Source organism: Sceloporus occidentalis, unplaced genomic scaffold, assembly GCF_023333645.1.
Source record: "Sceloporus occidentalis isolate IW3139 unplaced genomic scaffold, rSceOcc1.0.p SCAF_4, whole genome shotgun sequence".
Lineage (NCBI taxonomy): Eukaryota > Metazoa > Chordata > Lepidosauria > Squamata > Phrynosomatidae > Sceloporus > Sceloporus occidentalis.
Window position 1 is genome coordinate 198,745,118 of NW_028316984.1, and position 20,330 is coordinate 198,765,447.

The 20,330-nt window shown below is 42.9% G+C and overlaps 1 protein-coding gene across 2 annotated transcripts in view; it reads right to left on the bottom strand.

Moving 5' to 3' along the window:
• Positions 1 to 20,330, bottom strand: part of SAMD4A (sterile alpha motif domain containing 4A) — a 145,853-nt gene that overhangs the window by 123,470 nt on the left and 2,053 nt on the right. For both annotated transcript variants that reach the window (XM_089522873.1, XM_089522872.1), the window contains exon 2: positions 18,232 to 19,156. In XM_089522873.1, the coding sequence (XP_089378999.1) occupies positions 18,232 to 18,427 (196 nt within the window). In that variant the 5' untranslated portion in view covers positions 18,428 to 19,156. The remainder of the gene's footprint in view (positions 1 to 18,231; positions 19,157 to 20,330) is intronic.

Consider the following 20,330-nt stretch of genomic DNA (forward strand, 5'->3'; position numbering starts at 1 on the left):
TCTGAATCAGTCTATTCCACTGTCAAAAAGTTGGAAGAGACCACAAGGGCCACCTAGTCTGATGTCTTTCACAAAGGAATAGACAACTGAAGTGTTCCTGAAAGATGGCCATCCAATCTCTGTTTAAATCTCCAAAGAAGGAAAGTCCACCACATGTTTAGGCAGTCTATTCTTCTCTTGAATACCTCTTACAATTAAGTTCCATCTAATGTTTAGGTAGAATTTCTTTTTTTATATTTGAATCCATTGGTTCCTTTAGTCTATGGAGCAGAAGAAAAGAATCTGGCTCCATTTTCTACATAACATTTATTCAGATATTTGACCATGGTGATAAGTTCACCTCTCAGTTGTCTCTTATCCAAGCTAAACATAAACTGCTTCCTAAGTCATTCCTTATAAGGGTTCGTTTCCAGACCTTTGGTCATCTTGGTCACCTCTGGACACATTCCAGCCTAGTCAATATCCTTCTTGAACTGTGGTGCCCACCTGCAAGGTTTTTTAATTATTAATGATATTAAATTGTCTTAAGTGTTACATGGTTCAATATATATTTTAGTCTATTAAGATTATTGTACTTACAGTAGGCCCTTGGTATCCAATGGTGTTTGGTTCCAGGCCACCTCTGTGGATACCAAAATCTGTGATGCTCAAGTCCCATTATATTTAATGGTGTAGTAAATTGGTGTCCCTTATATAAAATAGCAAAATCATGGTTTGCTTTTTGGAATCTATATACAGTATTTTTTGAATATTTTAAAGCCGTGGATAGTTGAATCCATGAATCAGTGGATATGAAGGGCCAAATGTATTTTAAACTGTTCAGAATTGTTTAACTGTATCCCGACATCTGACCCTTGGATAGAAGGTAGAATATAAATATTTTAATAAAATAAAATCATAAATCCTATTATCCCTGACCAATGGGTATGCTGACCGAATGACGGTGTTGTGAAGCAGTCGTTCTTGAGATATTTCACTCCCAGGTTATCTAGGGCTTTAAAGGCCAAACCTGACATTTTAAACTAAACTTGGAACAAAACTGGTAAATACCATGTTTAAGAAAACCCTATGAAATTCACATGGTTGACATAAATTGAGAGGCTACTTGGAGGCATATGCAATTGTTTAGTTTTGTTTTTTATTGTACACCCTCCTTTCTCCTGGACAGGTGTTTCTGGCCAAACAAATAAACTTTTGCTACTTCTAACGTTCATGGATTTATTTTAGCATGCATGCTTTTCGGGATTACAGTCCAATCAAATGGGTGAAGTGCAGTCTGGGAACTTCAGATATATATGCATAGGTTGAAATCAGAGCAAAATTGGATGCTGGAATCCTATGTTATTCACTCTGGTCATATGTGTTAACTGTTGGAACTAGAACATACATCTTGGTAATCCAAAAGGTAGGGATGCAAAACTGGTAAACTTTCAATGACTTCTGTATCCATTCCCCAGGTGATTTGTCAGCAATATACTCCACTGACAATCCAAAGGGGTAGAAATTGAATATCATGCCCAACAGAGTTTGCTATACAGTATAGTTTATAGGGACCCTGGAGGTCTGGCATTCCTTTGTAGTTATGCTTTCAAGTCAACTCCAATTTACAGAGACCTCTTATAGAGTTTTCTTGGCAAGACTTATTCAGAGGGGGTTTGCCATTGCTTTCCTCTGAAGCTGAGAGAGTGTGATTTGCCTAAAGTCACCCAATGGGTTTCCATGGCTGAGCAGGAATTCAAACCCTTTTCTCCCAGTCTTGGGCCATGTCCCTGAAGACCTTCCTAATTCGCCAGGCTTTCCCCCATGAGCATTAATTGTCATCTTAATCCCTTCAATGATGTATACGGTTCTATCCAGCTATTGTATGGTTTTTAATTGGTTTTAATCTGTTGTTATTGTTGTTATTTAGTTTGGGTTTTAATTTATATATGGTTTTTTATTGTATGGGGGATGGGTTTGCACACGGTGGGATATTATTGTATTATTGTCTTTGTTGTACTTCCATGTTGTAAACCGCTGTGATCTGTATAGGAATAGCGGTATAGAAATAAATTTTATTTATTATTATTATTATTATTAATTATTATGTCCACACAAGCCAAATAATGTCTTCTCCCTGTCCTCCAGTGAGCAGTCTGGACAATGCAGGGCCTAATCCCCAGTTCTGGAGTAAACTCTTTGGATGATGGATAGCCAGTTCAGCACCAAACCCTCTCTCTAACACCCTAACAACAGTTTTACATAAATCACTTTTTGCTCCAGATCTTCTAGGAAAATCCAGAGTGCTCTATTGTAACACCAGACAGCTGTTTAAATCTTGCTATGCTGCATGGCCCCACTGCGGCTGGTGCAAGGCACTGGCTCTGAGGTCAGACCGCTGGGTAGCACAGCAAGACACACATGCAAACAGGCACCCAGCATCCAATGAATGTCCCAAGGTAATCAGGGGACATCAGGGCAGCTTTGGGGCCTGCAGTAACTGAGGATGCAAGCAAGGATCCTGTGCAGTTCAAGCCTTGGTCCAAAACTGGCTCAGCTTTCTTGGCAAGGTTTGTTCAGAGAGGGTTTGCTATTTCCTTCCTTCGAGGCTGAGAGAGCGTGACTTGCCCATGGTTACCCAGTGGCTTTCCATGGCTGAGCCAGGATTTGAACCCTGGGTTCCCAAAATCCCAGTCCAACACACAAACCATACACCGTGCTGGCTCACATTCATAGGGTTATCATAAGTCAAAGCTGACGAGAGCAAATAGCAACAAACCAGTAAGACATTACTACACAGAGGGTGACCAACTACCTTAATTGAAAATGACAAGCAGCATCCAAGTCAGACAGCAGACTTGCTAGAAGCCAGCTAGTGACATGGTGGTTCAGGTGAGAGGGAATATTTCCTTGCTTGCATCCTCAGCTACTGCACTCGCCTTGGTGAACAGAGATGCTCAGCTAGCAAGTGTAAAGCAGGGGAAGCTAAAGAGCTGAGTAACACAGCCTAAAAATAGAGCAAAATATTCAGACTAATTATTATTTCAGTTACTCAGGCTGATTGCAAGGCGTAATGCAATTCTTGGCAGAGAAGGAATGTCAAATTCACCTTGGTAGACCGAAAAGGGGAAAAAATCTATGTACTGAAAGCCAAGAGTGGAGAGAAGAAAGAGAAGAGGTTTTTAACCAGAAGGCAATAATCACTACAGCAGACCCAACCAGACACCTAATTAGTCTGAAGCAACAGAAAGAACAATTCATCCAGGGACAAGTTCACCTGCTACACAAGAATCCAGTTTACAGATTGTTAGGGACTTGCAGAGTGTGCCATTTTTTTTCCTGGCTCACATTTAAATAGGCATCAACCTAATTTGCAGTTCCGAATTTAACACGTGAACCAGAACGTGAGGTGTGAGTATCCTTTGATTTTTGCACTCTTCCAAATTCAGCAATACAATCATCCAATAAGGAGATGACTGCAAAAATGCCTACTTCAGGACAAAGTGCACACGAAAAAGTTTACAGCAGGAAAAGTGCTTGCAAAATAATAAAAATAAATGAATGCACTGGGTTAAGTATTAGCAAAAAGGTGTTGATTAGGAAAAATGTATACAAAAATGCAGGTGAAAGAATTCAAGTAGAAAAGGCCATTTTGCTGTTCCTATTGTTACAAAATTCTCCCAAAGATATATCTTCTGCACAGCACTGTTCTACACAATTCCTATCAGTTTCCGAGGGGATTTTGTTCCAAGCAAGCATCCCCCTTTGACACCTACTTTTCTGTGGCAGCCTTTGGCTTCACTTTTCCCTCCTAACCCCTTCTGAATTTCTCCCCCTAACAGTTAGAGATTCTATCTAATCATTAGAAGAACTTCTAAAATGGTGAAAGGTCTGGAAACCATAAAGCCCAGTGAGGGGTGGCTTAGGGAGCTGGGTACGTTTAGCCTGGGGAAGAGGAGGTTCATAGGTGACATGATAGCCATGATTAAATATGTTAATGTATGTCATATTGAAGATGGAGCAAACTTGTTTTCTGCTACTCCAGAGACTAGGACCTGGAGCAATGGATTCAAACTATGGGAAAAGAGATTTCACCTCAACATTAGGAAGAACTTCTTGACAGTAAGAGCTGTTTGATAGTGGAAGATGCTGCTTCAGAGAGTGGTGGAGTCTCCTTTTTGGAGGTTTTTAAACAGTGGCTGGACAACTATTTGTTGGAGGTGCTTTGACTGTGTCTACCTGCGTGGCAGGGGGTTAGATTGGATAGCCCTTGAGGTCTCCTCCAACTCTGTGATTCTTTAAGAATTGTTTGACAGTACAATGGGCTGCCTCAGACAGTGGTGGACTCTTCTTTGGAGGTCTTTAAACATGAGGCTGGATGGACACCTTTCAGGAGTATGTTAGTTGTGTGTTCCTGCATGGCAGGGGGTTGGACTCCATGGTTCTTGCCATCCCTTCCAGCGGTATGATTCTATGAAATAGAAAAAGTACAACAATTTCATTGGCCCATGTTCATCTTCCCACTTACGCTTCTCCCTCTGCCAATCCCTTTTTTCAGGTGTTTATAAACCATAGAAATAATGCAGTTTGACACCACTCTGAGTGCTGTAGCTCCATCCTATGGAATCCTGGGATTTGGAGTTTTGCAAGGTCTTTAGCCTTTTCTGCCAAAGACTAAAGGTGCCTCACAAAGCTACAAATCCCTGTATTCTGTAGGATGGAGCCATAGCAATTAAAGTTGTGTCAAACTGTATCATTTCTACACTGTACATGCAACCTTTGTTGCAATGTAGAGAGCCAGCATGAGTGTAGGAATATGACTCTGGAGACCATCTTGGCTTGGCCATGGAAACCCACTAGGTTTATCACACTCTCGCAGCCTCAGAGGATGGCAATGGCAAACCCTCTCTGAAGAAACTGGCAAAGAAAACACCATGATAGGGTTGGCATAAGTAAGAAACAACTATTTTGTTTATTTTGCTTTCCCTTTTTTTCCTTTTAAGAACTACACATGTCCATATCTTCTTTTGCTAGGCTCCCTGGCTTCAATTTGTAGTGCTGCTCCCTCCTATAGGAAAAAAGGAAGACTATGTTACAAGTGCATTGACTCAATTAAGGAAGCCACAGCTTTGAAGAAAAGTTATTTATTTGGACTACAACTCCCAGAATTCTCCTCAGCCAGTGGACATACTATCTGAGGAATTCTGGCTGTTGCAGTCCCAAAAGGTAACTGGGTGTAGCCCACCACCATGATGACTGTAAGGCAAACAAGGCCTGCGAAAAGGATAAAAGCTGCAATCAGGATGGGTGCGATATAGCTTACATGTTTATCCAAAAGGCAGTCTCTTTCAACTTAATGGAACTTACTTCCAGGCATGCTTTGGAGTGACAAAGCACTAAAATCACCACTAGCCATACTCAGCTCTGGTAAAGCTGGTCCATATTGGCTGGAGGAACCGGGGAGCTGTGGTCCCAAGAAAAAGTAACTTTTCCAAGCTCTGTGTAATGCTGAAACCAAAGAAAGGCTAGTGGGGAGAAAATTCACATTAGAAAGCCAAACATCCTTGCTGTCATTAAGAGACTGCCAACTTTATGTACAAACCAGCCCAGAAAAATGGCAATGGCTAATGTAAAGTTACTAAACCCCCATTCCTCTGTTGTTTCTTGGCTGTTACATCATTTTTTTCTTTAATTTCCCCTCAAAAAATTGGACTCTTACTTAAGCATATGAGTCTAGATTGTTTCCAACTGTTTGTGCAGCATCAAGTTGCTCCTGAAGATACACTCCACAAAGCTGTTCCTCTTGCAAACTATATAAGGAAATACCCAATTCCCAGCAGGGTTTTCCTCCTGTTCCCTCTCCCCCACGACTCCACCACCAGCTGAAAACTTGCTACCCTGGAATGGGGCCCTGCTTTGATTTTTCCCCATTAAAAAAAAATCAGCAGAGGCTTCTAAAGCCTTGCAATATTTGGTCGGAGGCTACCGTCAAATGGCACCAGCAACAGCTGCCAAAAAAAAAAAAAAAAGGGGAGTGGGGGGAAGAGGCTTGGTGTTCTAATACGAACTGGAAGAACACCCAACATTCTTTCCTCTGAGTAAACACTGAGAGCTCTGTTTGGGATCCTGTTGCAGCCGGGCCTCAAATATTCCAACTCCTGCAAAAAGAAACAGGAGGAAAAAGCAAGAGAGAAGAGAAGCTGCGATCCACACGTTTCCTGCACTGGTCCTGCCTGTTCCTTCCTTTATGGGCCATGTGCAATCCCACAGGGTATAAGCATTGTGTCCAGCGACAGCCACTGTGGTGTAGTGGTTTGAGCACTGGACAACAACATAAAGATATATCATTAACTAAAATGGCCCTTTAGTATCTGCTGGGGTTTGGTTCCAGGATCCCGCCATGGACAGCAAAATCTGTGCACAAGTCTCATTAAATACAGCGGCATAACAAAATGATGTCCCTTATATAAAATGGCAAAATCAAGGTTGGCTTTTGGAATATAGATTTCTCAATCTGTGGATGCTTGAATCCATGGATTAAAAAACCTGTGGATCATGAGAGCCAGCATGGTGTAGTGATGTATGAGTTGGACTACAACTCTGGAGACAAGGGTTAGATTCCCAGCTCAGCCATGAAACCCACTGGATGGCCATGGGCAAGTCACACTCTTTCAGCCTCAAGGGAAGGCAATGACAAACCTCCCCTAAGCAGAACTGCCAAGAAAACCCATGAAATGGCTTTAGGGTTGCCAGAAGTCAGAAACACAACACACATACCTTCATAGTTTCCATTTCTACGTATAGTTGCAAAAGCTGGATAGTGAAGACAGCTAATAGGAAACAAATCAACCCATCTGAAGAGTGGTATTGAAGGAGAGCTATATGGCTACCGTGGACTGCTAAAAGGACAACTATGTGGATGGCACCATACAACTAGCAGGAAACATCATGGACTTGGAACAATTACTAAGGAAGATCAAGGAAGAAAGTACAAACACAGGTTTATCACTGGACATAAATAATGACCACACAATAACTATATAAATTCAACCTAGACAATGAGGAAATTGAAATAATTAAAGGAACCTCGTACCTTGGATGAAACACAAATAAGAAAGGAGTCTGCAGTCATGAAATAAGAAGAATAGGAATGGGAAGGGTAGCCCTGAAAGACAAAGGAGTTTATCACACTAGCGAGATCCCGTGAGAAAATTGGATTTAAAGGAGAGTTAAATTGGAGAAAACCCGGAAATGCCCAAAGTTTATCCCACGACATCACTTTCAAAAGTGAAATAACGCGAAGTTAAACTGAAGTTAAACCAGAGAAGAATAGCAGCTTTTTACTTTCAGGAAATTCCGACAGTAAAAAGGTGGCGTTTTTCTCCGGTTTAACTTCACGTTATTTCACTTTAGCAGCAATTTGGTGTGATAAACTTCCCGAATTTGTGGGTTCTGTTTACATTCGAATTTAACTTAATTCTTGTTTAAATCCCATTTTCCGGCAGGATCTCACTAGTGTGATAAAGCTTCTAGACAGGATCTTAATGAGTAAAAAATATACAACAGAGCACTAAAGTTAGAACCGTCCAAGCCACTCCATTCCCCATCATCATGTTCAGATGTGAGAGCTGGATAGCAAAAAAGCAGATAAGAAGAAAATCTACTTATTTGAGATGTGGTGCTGGAGAACATCATGCGAAATCATGATTCACTAGAAAAAAACAATACAAACTAGTAAAGTTAAGGCCCAAACAGACAGGCCAAAATAAAGCTCCTTAGGGTCACTTTGGAAATATGCTGTTTAAATGACACACACATCTTAAGAGGCCAGAAGCTGTGCCAAAACTGAGCTCCAGCTCTTAGGACTGGAGTGTGGCTACGGCACAGCTTCCAGCCTCTTAGGACACATGCATCATTTAAACAGCATACCTCCAAAGTGAACCGAAGCAGCTTTATTTTGGCCTGTCTGTTTGGGCCCTTAGAAAGCAGAAGAAAGAGAGGAAGACTGCACACAAGATGGGTAGACTCGTTCAGGGAGGTCATGGGTCTGAATTTACAGGGCCTAAGCAAAAAGGAGGGGGGTGTTTGGAGATGTCTCATTTACAGGGTCGCCATGATTCCAGGTTGACTCCAGGGTAGCCAACAACAACAAACTCAAGTTAGGATTGTCCATGCCATTGTAGTTCCCATTTCTATGTATGGCTGCAAAAACTGGATAGTGAAGAAAGTTGATAGGAAGAAAATCAACTCATTTGAAATGTGGTGCTGGTGAAGAGTTCGGTGGCTACCATGGACTAATGTGAAGTCGAAGGCTTTCACAGCCAGCGCACGCGCACACGCACGCACACACACATATATATTGTGGGTTACATGATGGATTCTGGCAGAGGTTAAAAATACATTTGAGGCACTGCAAAACTGAATATAAACCCTGTAATCATTCATGCCCTGGATAGAGAATGAGGAGGAGAATTCCCCCTTTGATGTCAAATTCCAGTTCTCAACTCTTATGGTAAAGGGGCGTCCATTTAGAGCCAGGGTGACGTCATGGTGGACCTTGAGATGTGGTTGGTGAAAAAAGGAGTAGAGTTACTACTTTGCACCAGTTACGGTGTTGTGAAATCCCACAATGACTCTCCTTTCCATCTGTGATTCATGCTTGTCTGTACACTTCAGGAGCCAGCATGGTGTAGTGGTTTGAGCCTTGGACTATGGTTCTGGGGAGCAGGGTTCAAATCCCTGCTTGGCCATGAAAACCCACTGGGTGACCTTGTGACAGGGTCAGCATAAGTCAGAAATGGCTTGAAAGCAAACAACACACACACACACTGCACACTTCATTTTGGTGAAGCAAGCTTGTTTCCCGCTCTTCCAGAGATAAAGACATAAGCCAGTTGATTCAAATGATAAAAAAGGAATCAAAAGCTTCATACTTCTGCACCAGCTACAACCTAAAGGGATAGACTAGATTATTATTCATATATTGCAAGAGGAAGCTACAGTTTGGAGCAGGAACAGTTTGCCAATTCAGAACTTCTCAGGAACTGAGATTTCAGTGCCAAATCCTGAGAGCCAAGGTCTACTACCCTTTGTGATATATCACAAGGAGTGTGGTGCCACAAAGGATGTGATGTCAAAAGGGGAGCCCCTGATGATGTCATTAAGCATGATATGTTAAGAACCAACCAGTTGCACAGAGCATACTGTTCAACTTTTAAAAAATAAATAAAATCTAACAAACCAGGAATAATAACACAGACCTACAGGATTGGGACAGACTGCAAGGGCCTCCTAAACTGACCCCACCATGCAGGAATGCGCTACTAGAGTACTTCCAAAAGATGGTCATCCGACTTTTGTGTAAAGGCTTCCAAAGAAAAAAGTGCACACAAACACACAGACACACTTTTCAGCCCGAGATTCCTCAATCTTGCTATGAGGACCACAAAATATGGGTTACGCCTTGAAATCTGAGGTATCCGTCTTGAAAACTCTATGGTCAACATCCAGGAGAAGCTAAGCAGGGATTCCTAAACTTTGGTCCTCCAAGTGTTTTGAACTTCAACTCCCAGAAACTCCAGCCAGCTTGGTCCATAGTCCAGAATTCTGGAAGCTGAAGTCCAAAGCATCCGGAGGATCAAAGATTCATAGAGAGAACATATTAATCAAATCTGCAAAAAATCAAAGCTGCAAAAGTCAAAGTTGCAAATGTAAAGGGCCAACTGTAGTTTGCTATTAAAAAAAAATCCAATTCTTTAATTAACCAGGTTAACATCTAATGATGTGCAAGAGTACATCCACACAAACAATTTCCTCTCCCTGCCTCCAGTTCACCCCCAGCTATAGGGGGATATGATTTTTAAATGGTGCAAACGTAAAGCTGGTCTTATTTGGTTTTGCCCCATTCTTTTTGAATCACCTTGTATTCTGTAGGATCCCCCAACTCTCCAAGGCAGACAGGGGGAGACAGGATTGGTTTGTTTTGACAGAAGGCTGCTGTCAGTTGTGAGACATTCCTTGGATTTCACCTAGGTTGCTTTAAACACAAATTACTGCTCTGGTTTTGCAGCAGCAGGATTTTTTTTAAATGACATATTGGTCATTTTTATGATCTTTACCCAAGGCAACTAGATTTAACAGAGCTTTCCTTCCTCACAATTTCCAAAAAACATATCTAACTTATAGCATAAGTGTTGTTGATATCAGGTTTTAGGATCAATAGGTTCATTCTCTCCCACGCCCAAGGGTTAGAAGTGTTCAAACTAGTGAACAGAGTGCACCTCTCTGCATTTGCAAAACGCACCTTTTCTGAGCAACACATATCAGAACAAGAAAAACCCTAAGAAATGCCACATGAAAGCACTTCCTAATTCCATCTTTCCTCATAGTAAGGCAGGCTGCCACTCATCTCCTCATTCATTTCAGTTATTTTCCATCATGACTCTCAGACCCGTTGAGAAGTCCTCAAACAAGTCAGAGAAGAAAAGGAACACCCTCCAAAAAAACCCCAAGATCAAATGTGAAACTGCAAGACCACAGAGCGCAGACTTGCACCTACCAATTCTCAGGATCAAAGCAGAAGATACAGGGTGCCTTAGCATTTCACCCCTATCTATTCTTCTTCTTGTTGTGTGCCTTCAAGTTGTTTCTGACTTATCATCATCCATAAGCCACAGATGGACAAGTGTGGTGGGTCAAAAGGTGGGGGAATCTTCTGCTCATCCTTGCCATGTGACAAAAAAAATGTGAATGACCTGCTCTCCAGGTTGGTTCCAACCAGGGTGACCAGATGTACTAACCACAAAGGAGCAGAATGCACCACAAAATGTAAGACATTCAAGAAAAGTGTATGACATTACCAAATAAAAGCTAAAAATACTAATATAAATTCAAACTTCTTAGTCATGCTCAAAATGGAGAACATTTTGAAATTCCTCCTGGGCAGAAAGGCTGAAATGTTTGATGTATCATGGAAAAGGAGGACATACCCTGGTTCCAACACTTGGTCTTCTGTCATTCCCCTTGCCCTTTCAAGATCCCTCCTCCGATCAGGTACCTGTGCCCCAAAGTGATCCCTGTTATGGACCAGTGGCTGTGTTGTTCTGTGGGATTGTTGTGACAAACCTGGCCAGTCCCTTAATCATGGATCAGTTAGAGACAGTTGTGGAAAACAAAACATGTATTTATTTATTTATAGTTGATATACACCGCTCTTCAGCCCTAAAGGCACCCAGATATAGATTAATTATGTATAGATTAATTTTGGGAGCCAACATGGTGTAGTGGTTTGAGAGGTGGACTAGGATTCTGGAGACCAGGGTTCAAATCCTGGCCCCACTATGGAAACCCACTGGGTGATCTTGGGCAAGTCAGACTCTCTCAGCCTCAGAGGATGGCAATGGCAAACCCCTGCTGAAGAAAGTTGCCAAGAAAATCCCATGATAGGGTTGCCTTAGGTCACTATAAGTCGGAAACAATTTGAAGGCACACAAAAACAACAACAAAAACAAAATTAATTAAAAATAAAACAAGTGAAGACTTGGAGCAAATCAATCTGAATTGTCCATAGAAGTGAAGATGACTAAACTGAGACTCGAATTCAGAGGCATTGAGTTGCGGTGTGGGAAGCAGAAAAGCTGGTCCAGGTAGTATGGAAGAGTCAAGGGCTGGAAAAACAGCCTAGCCCTGGGGAGGAAATGTGGCCCCAAAGCTACCATTTTCCCATCCCAGTCATAAACCCATTTCCCTCAATCTCGGGGACTCAGCTACCTTTATTCTGCTTTATTTATTCTTTTTGTTGATACTCCAATGTACCTTAAAGTCGTTTCCAACTTATGGCAACCCTCATGGGGTTTTCTTGGCAGGATTCTTAACAGGGGGTTTGCCACTGAAATCCTTTGAGGCTGAGAGTGTGTCTCACCCAAGGTCATCCAGTGGGTTTCATGGCTGGCGATTCACACCTTGGTCTCCGGAGTCACAGTCTAATGCTGAAACCACTACACCAAGCTGGCTCTCCCTCATTCAATCTGCACTAATTGTAACCTGATTTGGGTTCCTGGGTTGGCAGAAAAGAGGGTTCTTTCAACTTACACCCTACTTTTCTACCAGCACAAGGACCCAAAGCAGGCTACAAATATTAAAAATAAAAGTTTAGCTAAAATCTTATTTTGCAATAGTTTAAAAAGCAATTAAACAACAATTTCGCCCACTTGTGCTCTGAACACTCAACGATGAGACCTGTTGAGCAGGCTTAATAGGATTTTTAAAGGGCTCTTACCCATATAGAGGAAGGAACTGGCAAAACCGCCTTCTGAGTATTCCTTGCCTAAGAAAACTATGAAATTCATAGGGTCACCATAGGTCAACAGGTGACTTGAAGGTACATACCCAGAAAAAAAACACACACACACAATATAGTGGGAGGCTCTGAGACCACACCTGCTCTTGATGGTATTTGTTGTTGTTATTTGCTGTCATGTTGACTTCTACTTATGGCCCCATGAATGAGAGACATCCAAGTCATCCTGCCATCAACATCCTTGCTCAAGTCTTACAGACTCAGAGTAACTGTGCCATCCTCGATCTGAGTCTATCAACCTGGAATGTAGCTTTAAAATGCCCTAATTACAGGCTGAAGTCTTCCTTTTCCTTAACCAAAATGTTTGGTAGCAGAAATGTTTTGGATTTTGGGATTCTGGACTATTTGCATGTACATAATGAGTTACCTTGGAGGTAGGGCCCATGTCTAACCATGAAATTAATTTATGTTTTGAATACACTTTATACACATAGCCTGAATGTAATGTTTTTAATAATTTTGTACATGAAACAAAGTTTGGGTACAGTGAACAATAAGAAACAAAGGTGTCACTATCTCACCCATAAGGAATTGGCAAAGCCACCTCTGCCTAAGAAAACCCAATGAACAATTCATGGGGTTGCCATAAGTCAATAGGCGACTTGAAGGCACAAACACACAATGAAGCCTTCCTCTTCTCCTGTTGCCTTCTACTTTACCAAAATTATTGCCTTTTCTAATGAATCATGTCTTCTCATGATGTGTCCAATATGTCTGCTACGATGACGCACCATGGCACTCACTACCTTTCCGTAGTGATGGGATTGCATGCTCCTGTGAGGAAAGAGGCTATGCTGATGACAGGATTTGAATCCCAGCTCAGCCATGTAAATCCACTGGGTAAACATGAACAAGTCACACTCTCTCAGCCTCAGAAAGTGGCAATGGCAAACCCTCTCTGAAGAAACTTGATAAGAAAATCGCACAACAGTTCACCTTTGTTTGCTGTGTGCCTTCAAGTCATGGCCCTACAGTGAATCTATCATGGGGTTTTCTTGGCAAGTTTGTTCAGAGGTGGCTTGCCACTGCCATCCTGAGGCTGAGAGCATGTGACTAATCAGAAATAACTTGAAGGCACACAACAACAAACTCAAGGTGTCAAACAACGTTAGTGGAAGAGGTCCCACAAAGACAATGGCAGCTGTACAATAGTTAACAATTGTTAGTACTGCACAGATGTAGGTTATTACCTCCTAATTGGCCTCATTTTGGTTTGTCTCATCATAGGATTTTCATGGTACAAGACATCAGAAGTAGTTTATAGGTACTATAAACTACTTCTGATGTCTTGTACCATGAAAATCCTATGATGAGACAAAACAAAATGAGGCCAATTAGGAGGTAATAATATTTTGCCTTTAACACAATTCTTTCCAATGTTCAAAGCATTCTGTATTATGCTACCTTCTTTTACATCTCACAACAACCCAGCAAGGTGGACCACCACTGCAATAACTACACTGCAGATGAGACTGTGATGAATTGCTTGGTTGAAGCCACCCAATGAATTTATGACAGAAACCATATTTGGACCTATTTGAAACTCAGAGGAGTGAAATTCTATCCAACAGTTAGTCCCACTGAGTTAAATGGGGCTCATGTTAGTCATTTAAACCGATCTCTATGCTTCAGCAAAGTAGCCAAAATGCAAACAAAATTCCAAAGATGTATCTGTCTCACGCTCTATACCATCTGGCATCCTGTTGGTGTTTTACATAAACATAAGTTCCTTTATACATCAATTGTCCTTTTTTGACTATGCCTTAATGTTCATATGCAGCTCACAGTTGTGTAAGATGAGTTTTGCAAGTGTAACTCTTGCACAGGCAGTTGTGCATTCTTAGAGCATAGAATTACAGAGTTGGAAGAGACCCCAAGGGTCATCCAGTCCAACCCCATTCTGCCATGCAGGAGTACACAATCAAAAACCTCCCTGTGACAGATGGCCATCCAGCCTCTGTTGAAAGACCTCCAAAGGAAGAGACTCCACCGCTCTCCAAGGCAGCAACATATTCCTCTGTCACTCTCAACATCAGGAGGTTGTTCCTAAAATTTAGGTGGAATCTCTTTTCCTGTAGTTTGAATCCATTGCTCCATGTCCTAGTCTCTGGAGCAGCAGAAAACAAGCTTGCTCCATCCTCAGTATGACATCCCTTCAAATATTTCAAGATGGCTATCATTTCACCTCTTAATCTTCTCTAAACATACACAATTCCCTAAGATACTCCTCATAGGGCATAGTTTGCGAAGCATTTGTCATTACCCAGTCCACTGGGATTCCAGAAGCCACAAGGATATTAATAGATAAGCAATCTATTTTGCACAGTATCGGGATTTCGCAGAAGGACAGTGTTGTGCAGCCACCACTTAACTATGTAGTTACTACACAAGCATAATGAAGGATTTTGGCTATCGGCATATAATAAACAATGGCATGTTGGAACAACAGCTTTTCTCCTTAGGGTTGCCATAAGTAGGAAATGATTTGAAGGCACACAACACACACACACACACACAATTCCACAAAAGGCTGCCACCACTGAGAAGTCTCCCCTTCTTCCCATTCATTCCATTAGCTCAGAGATGAATGCTTCTAAGCAAGTATTTCAGGACTGCAGCCCAAATGTCTTGGACACCATTAGCCCTCTGCGTATTTGCAAATCTAAGGCTACATCTACACTGCAAAATGAATGCAGTTTGACACCGCTTTAACTGCTACGGCTCAATGCTATGGAATTCTGGGGCTTGTAGTTTTGTGAGAAGTTAGCCTTTTCTGTTGGAAAGCACTCTAGTGCCACAACAAACTACAAATCCCAGGATCCCATAGCATGGAACCCTGGCTGTTAAAGTGGTGCATTCATGAATTCAAACTGCATTCATTCTGCAGTGTGGCAGCAGCCTAAATGTGTCAGTATCACACAGAGGGATGTTTAGGCATACAAAAAATTTGTGGGTTTTCATTTGAATAACTATGCACAAAAATATAGAGCTTTCTGCAGTCAAAATATTCTCCTTAAACTTTTGTGGTATAGGGGCTGACCTCGCAAGACATAAAGGAAGCCCCTATTTCTTTGACAGGTTACAGACTGCAGGATTGTCAGGTCAAAAAGCAGAATCCATATAGGAGACAAGGGCGAATTATAGTGCCTTGTAAAACTACAAATCCCAGGATTCCACAGGATGGGGCTACAACACTTGAAGTGGTGTCAAACTACATTATTTCTACAGTGTAGATTCACCCTTAGCTTCAGTCCAGAACATTACAGGGCTAATAATATTGGAATACTATAGGTGATGAGGACAGGATTCAGCACCCTGGACATTTATTTATTGCAATATTTACATCTCAACCGAAGAGTACACAATCTCAGGGTGGCCTGCAGTAAAACCAAAGAAGTAATTTAAACAGCCTGAAAACATGTTAAAACAAAAAACCAGTTAAACTACTTTGAACCATAATGCATACGAAGATTTAGATATAACAAATTGGGCCCCAAAGCTGTGTTTTTATCTGACGCCAGAATAACATCAGTGTTGATGTCAATTTGGCTTCTTAGGCTGCATCTGAACTGCAGAATTAATACAGTTTGAGACCGCTTTAACTGCCATGGCTCAATACTATGGAACTGTGGGATTTGAGGTTTTGTGAGATATTTAGCCTTCTTGGTCAGATAGCTTTGGTGCTGCAATGAAATACAAATCCCTGGATTCCATAGGATGGAGATATGACAAGCAGTGTCAAACTACATTAATTCTGCAGTGCAGATGCAGTCTAATCATGATGCCACAGCAGTGAAGGCACTATAGTATACTGCCCCCTGGTGAGACATAGAGCAGAGCCCCCCTGAAGACTTCAGTCCTTGTGCAGATAGGTATACATAGGGAGATGCACTCCCTCCAGTGTCAAGGTCCCAAACCATTTAGGGTTTTGAATGTCATCACCAGCACTTTGAACTCGGACCAGATGCAAATTGGCAGGCCATACAATTCCTTTACAACCAGTGTTAAAATGTTTTCTATACAGTGTTCTGGCCACCCATCTCACGGCTTCATTTTCCACTAGCTGCAGCTTCAGAGTGGCCTTCAAGGGCAGCCTCACGTAAAGCACACTGCAGTAGTCTAATCCAGAAGTGACCAGTGCACAGACAGCTATTCCTGCCCAGGAAAGACCACAGTTTGTGGACTACCTGAAGCAGGCCCCAAGCCCTCCAAGCCACAGAGGCTTCCTGACAGAGGCTGCATCTACACTGCAGAATTAATGCAGTTTGACACCACTTTAACTGTCATGGTTTCATCCTGTGGAATCTTGAGATTTGTAGTTTGTTGTGGCCCTGGGGTTCTTGGAGAGAGAAATCTAAATATCTCACAACCGTGTAGAAAGAACTGTTTGGTACTGTACATGTACAGTCTACTATCAGTTTATATTTTAATTTGTTATTGTTATATTGATATGTTGCTTGTGTGATTTGTTTTTATACTGGTCAATGACCGAATAAATTTTAATACTAAATATCTCACAAAACTACACACCCCAGGATTCCCAGCATTGAGCCATGGCAGTTAAAAGTAGTGCGAAACGGCATTAATTCTGCAGTGCAGATAAAGCCAGGGACTGAAACCCAAAGTGGATTCACTCCAATCCACTCAGCTGCTACCGAGGCCGCCACCTTCCATAGTTGTATGTTTGTTTGCGTGTTTGTATTTTGCCAGTGTCATTTCTGCGAAAGAACACATTCTAGTAAATGCCAAGATTTATTAAGGCTTTGTTGTCTCTAAAAACATACTGATCTTTTACATCAGTCGCGTACAATTAAAAAGCACCCATATTGGTCTCTATGCACCAATGCCAAACCTTCTGGTACCTGAGAGAACTGGTACCTGGAATATGGTGGTGATGTGGAACCTGTTGTGTAGCAGGTCAAACCTATTGTTTGACTCCAGTACCCATCAGCTCTAGCCAGCATGATCAATGATAGTCCAAATTTAGTCCAATGACACTTGGGGATTCTCTTCTAATGACACACACACAAAACATCTCGACTCTCATTTCCTTCAAGCCACCACTTTACTGCCCTAGAACTTTACTACCCTAGAGGAAGCCAGACCTCTAATGCACACAAGGAGGAGTTCCATTAACAATAGCAACTTTACATCAGTGTGTATTTATGCAGTTAACAACAGCATTTCCTAACATCCTGTCAATGCCACACACACCACAGAAGCTTCTGCTGTGGAAAATTATTTCCATCAGGAACGCTTCTGAAAGAGAAAAATGATACCAGAACTCATAAACCTGACATCGGATCATATAGACAGACAAACACAGGGGTTGTTTTGTTTTTTGGTGTGGGGAGGACTTATTGTATATTGCCCCCTGGATCCTTGCTTCCCCATCTCCCTAAAAAGGGGGAAAGAAGCGAGAGCCTGCACCTAGGCTTCTTCTTGCATGCTACCAAAAGGCAGAGCAACTCCTGCTGCCCAAACGAAGCCTTAAAAATCCAGACTCTACGTGATCTGACTTACTTATAGGGCAGGAAGTTGCACAGAAGGCTGGAGGAGAAAATGACTACCATCCACAGAGCCACACACCAATTCGAACGTGGAACACAAAAACTAAATACGTTTGGGTTTGTTTGTTTTTAATTCAAATTCCAAACTCATTATTGTATTTTCACTTCCGGAAAGAGACCAGGTCAGTTTCCACAGGTTGCCTTAAGACCACCCTTCCCCCCCCCCCCCTTTATCTCCTCTTTCTGAGGGCTGAGTTTGCACCATCGTTTATAACCCTCAGAGAACAATGTAGACTTGGAAATAGATTGGCTGCACCAAAGCAAGGGGTGGGTGAAAGGAAGGCAAGCAAAGGAAGGAGAGGAGAAAGAAGAAGAGAAACTTACCAGGGCTGTTGGCTTCATTTTCCAGAACGTGCAGTTCTGTGCAGTCAGCCAAGGAATGCTCAAGGCAGAGTTGGAGGAAACGGGCTTGACTCCGGCTCACCCGTTTCAACAAAGAGAGCAGGGCCACTGTCTGCTCACACTCGTTCCAGCCTTTGAACCAACCTGCCAGCACTCCGACCTGGTCTCGAAACATCATGGTTGGTGTGTATGTGTGTGTATGTATGTATATGTGTGTGTGTGTGTATAAAAAACAGAAGACCAAACTGTGTATATCTTCTGCAAGAATGTAGGGGGGGGGGAAAGCCTCTGGTGTCTTAAAAAAAATTCCCGACCCACCCACCCACTCTCTTCTTCTTCTCCCTCCTCCAGCCTACTTTATAATTTTGTTGTTATTGCAGCAATGAGATAGATGTTTGGAGACAGCTTCTTGGGCTTGAGTTTGCTCTTCCTCCACGCACTTTCCCTCCCAAATGACAGTGGCCAGCTTCTTGAAATTCCTCCCCAAGGTGATGATAAAAATGGCACACATACAAAGCACAGCACAGCAACAAAGGGGAGCAGACCCCCAAATAGGTGTGGGTTTCTTTCCCCTTCTTGGTGAGCAGACTTCTACCAGTGGTGGTATTTCTCCACAAGGCACAATGAGGATGAAGACGTGTGGAAGGAGACCACGAGAGCAGCAGCAGCAGCCTGAGAGGACATGTGTTGTGCGTTTATAGGGCTAGCTCTCCTCTCCTTCTTCTCCCACTCTTGCAGTCCCTCTGTTCTCCTGTCTGGTTTATTTTAGCCAAGTCGTCTCTCTGGATCTCCGGCTGGCTGGCTCTCGCTTTCTTTCGTGGGGAGGCTGCAGAAGCTTTCTTGAGCATCCCCGGCCGCAACATTCCTCAACCCAAGCAGACTGGGGAGGGAGCAGAAGCATTCACAACTGTTGGGGAGAAAGAAGGAGGGGGAAGGAGGGAGGGAGGGATGGATGGAGAGGGAGGAAGGCAGAGAGAGAGAAAAAAGAGAGAGATAATTTTGCCATGATGGTAAGGATGACACACTTTGCAAGGCGATGGAATGCGCTATGATTCAGCATGACAGAAATCTCAGCTCTCACGTCTCAAATATGACAAGAGGGAAATTTGGTGTCAGCGATTACTGGGACACAGCTGGTGTGGCGGTGGGCAGCAGCCTTGCATTTGTAGCAAGGGGGGGCTGGAAAAGAGAAATACACATATCTTTAGAAGACGCTTCCCAAATTATAATGGGTTGGGGGAAAAGAGGGGGAGGAAGAAGAGGCAGAGACAGTGAGAGACTGAGATTTATATATATAAATCGAGCCCACACACAGGCAAAGCGAGGGAGCGATTGGGAGGTTTGCATCCGGAGACGCTCAAAAGAAACCCCCACCCAGCCCACACTTCACAGTGCAGAGAAGGGAGGTCCCTGTTGCTTAGTGGAAATCCTCCGCTGGCTCTCCTTCCAGGATAGGACTGGATATGCCTGGCTTTGGAAGAGAGACAGACAGACAGACAGACAGAGAGAAGGGGGACTGACTGCAACCCACCATTCCAGTAGGAGGGAGAAAGGCTGCATGGAAGGTGGAGGGGAAGGAAAGAAGTGAAACACTGCAGATAACTCATGCAAACCAGTCCTGGGGGTCTATTGCTTTCCTTACCCCCCAAAAGCAGAGAAGGCGACTGCAAGCCCCATCTGCAGAAGGGGTAGGGGGGAGAAATGTGTCCCCTGGGCATACTTGTGGGCCTCAAAGGTTGTACATGAGGGCCCCTAAAACCACCCTAGACTGCTGCAAAACCCAAATGGCACTACCAGCCACTGCAGGCCTGTCTGGATTCAAGCAAGTGGCAGCCCTCAGCAGCAGGAGGAGGGGGTAATAGGAGACAAAAATAAACTCCTTCCCAGTGCCCCCCCCCCCGCCTCTGCTTTCCTTGAGCCAGAGCACAGTGTACACACACATACACACAAACACACAGACAGAGACACACTTCAGCAGGGTAGGAAAGGCTCAAAGAGCTTTCTTTGGGGGCTGCTGAAAAAAAAGGGGGGGGGAATTAGAGAGAGGCACACCTCCTCCCCAAATGAGCAGGTGGAGCCCA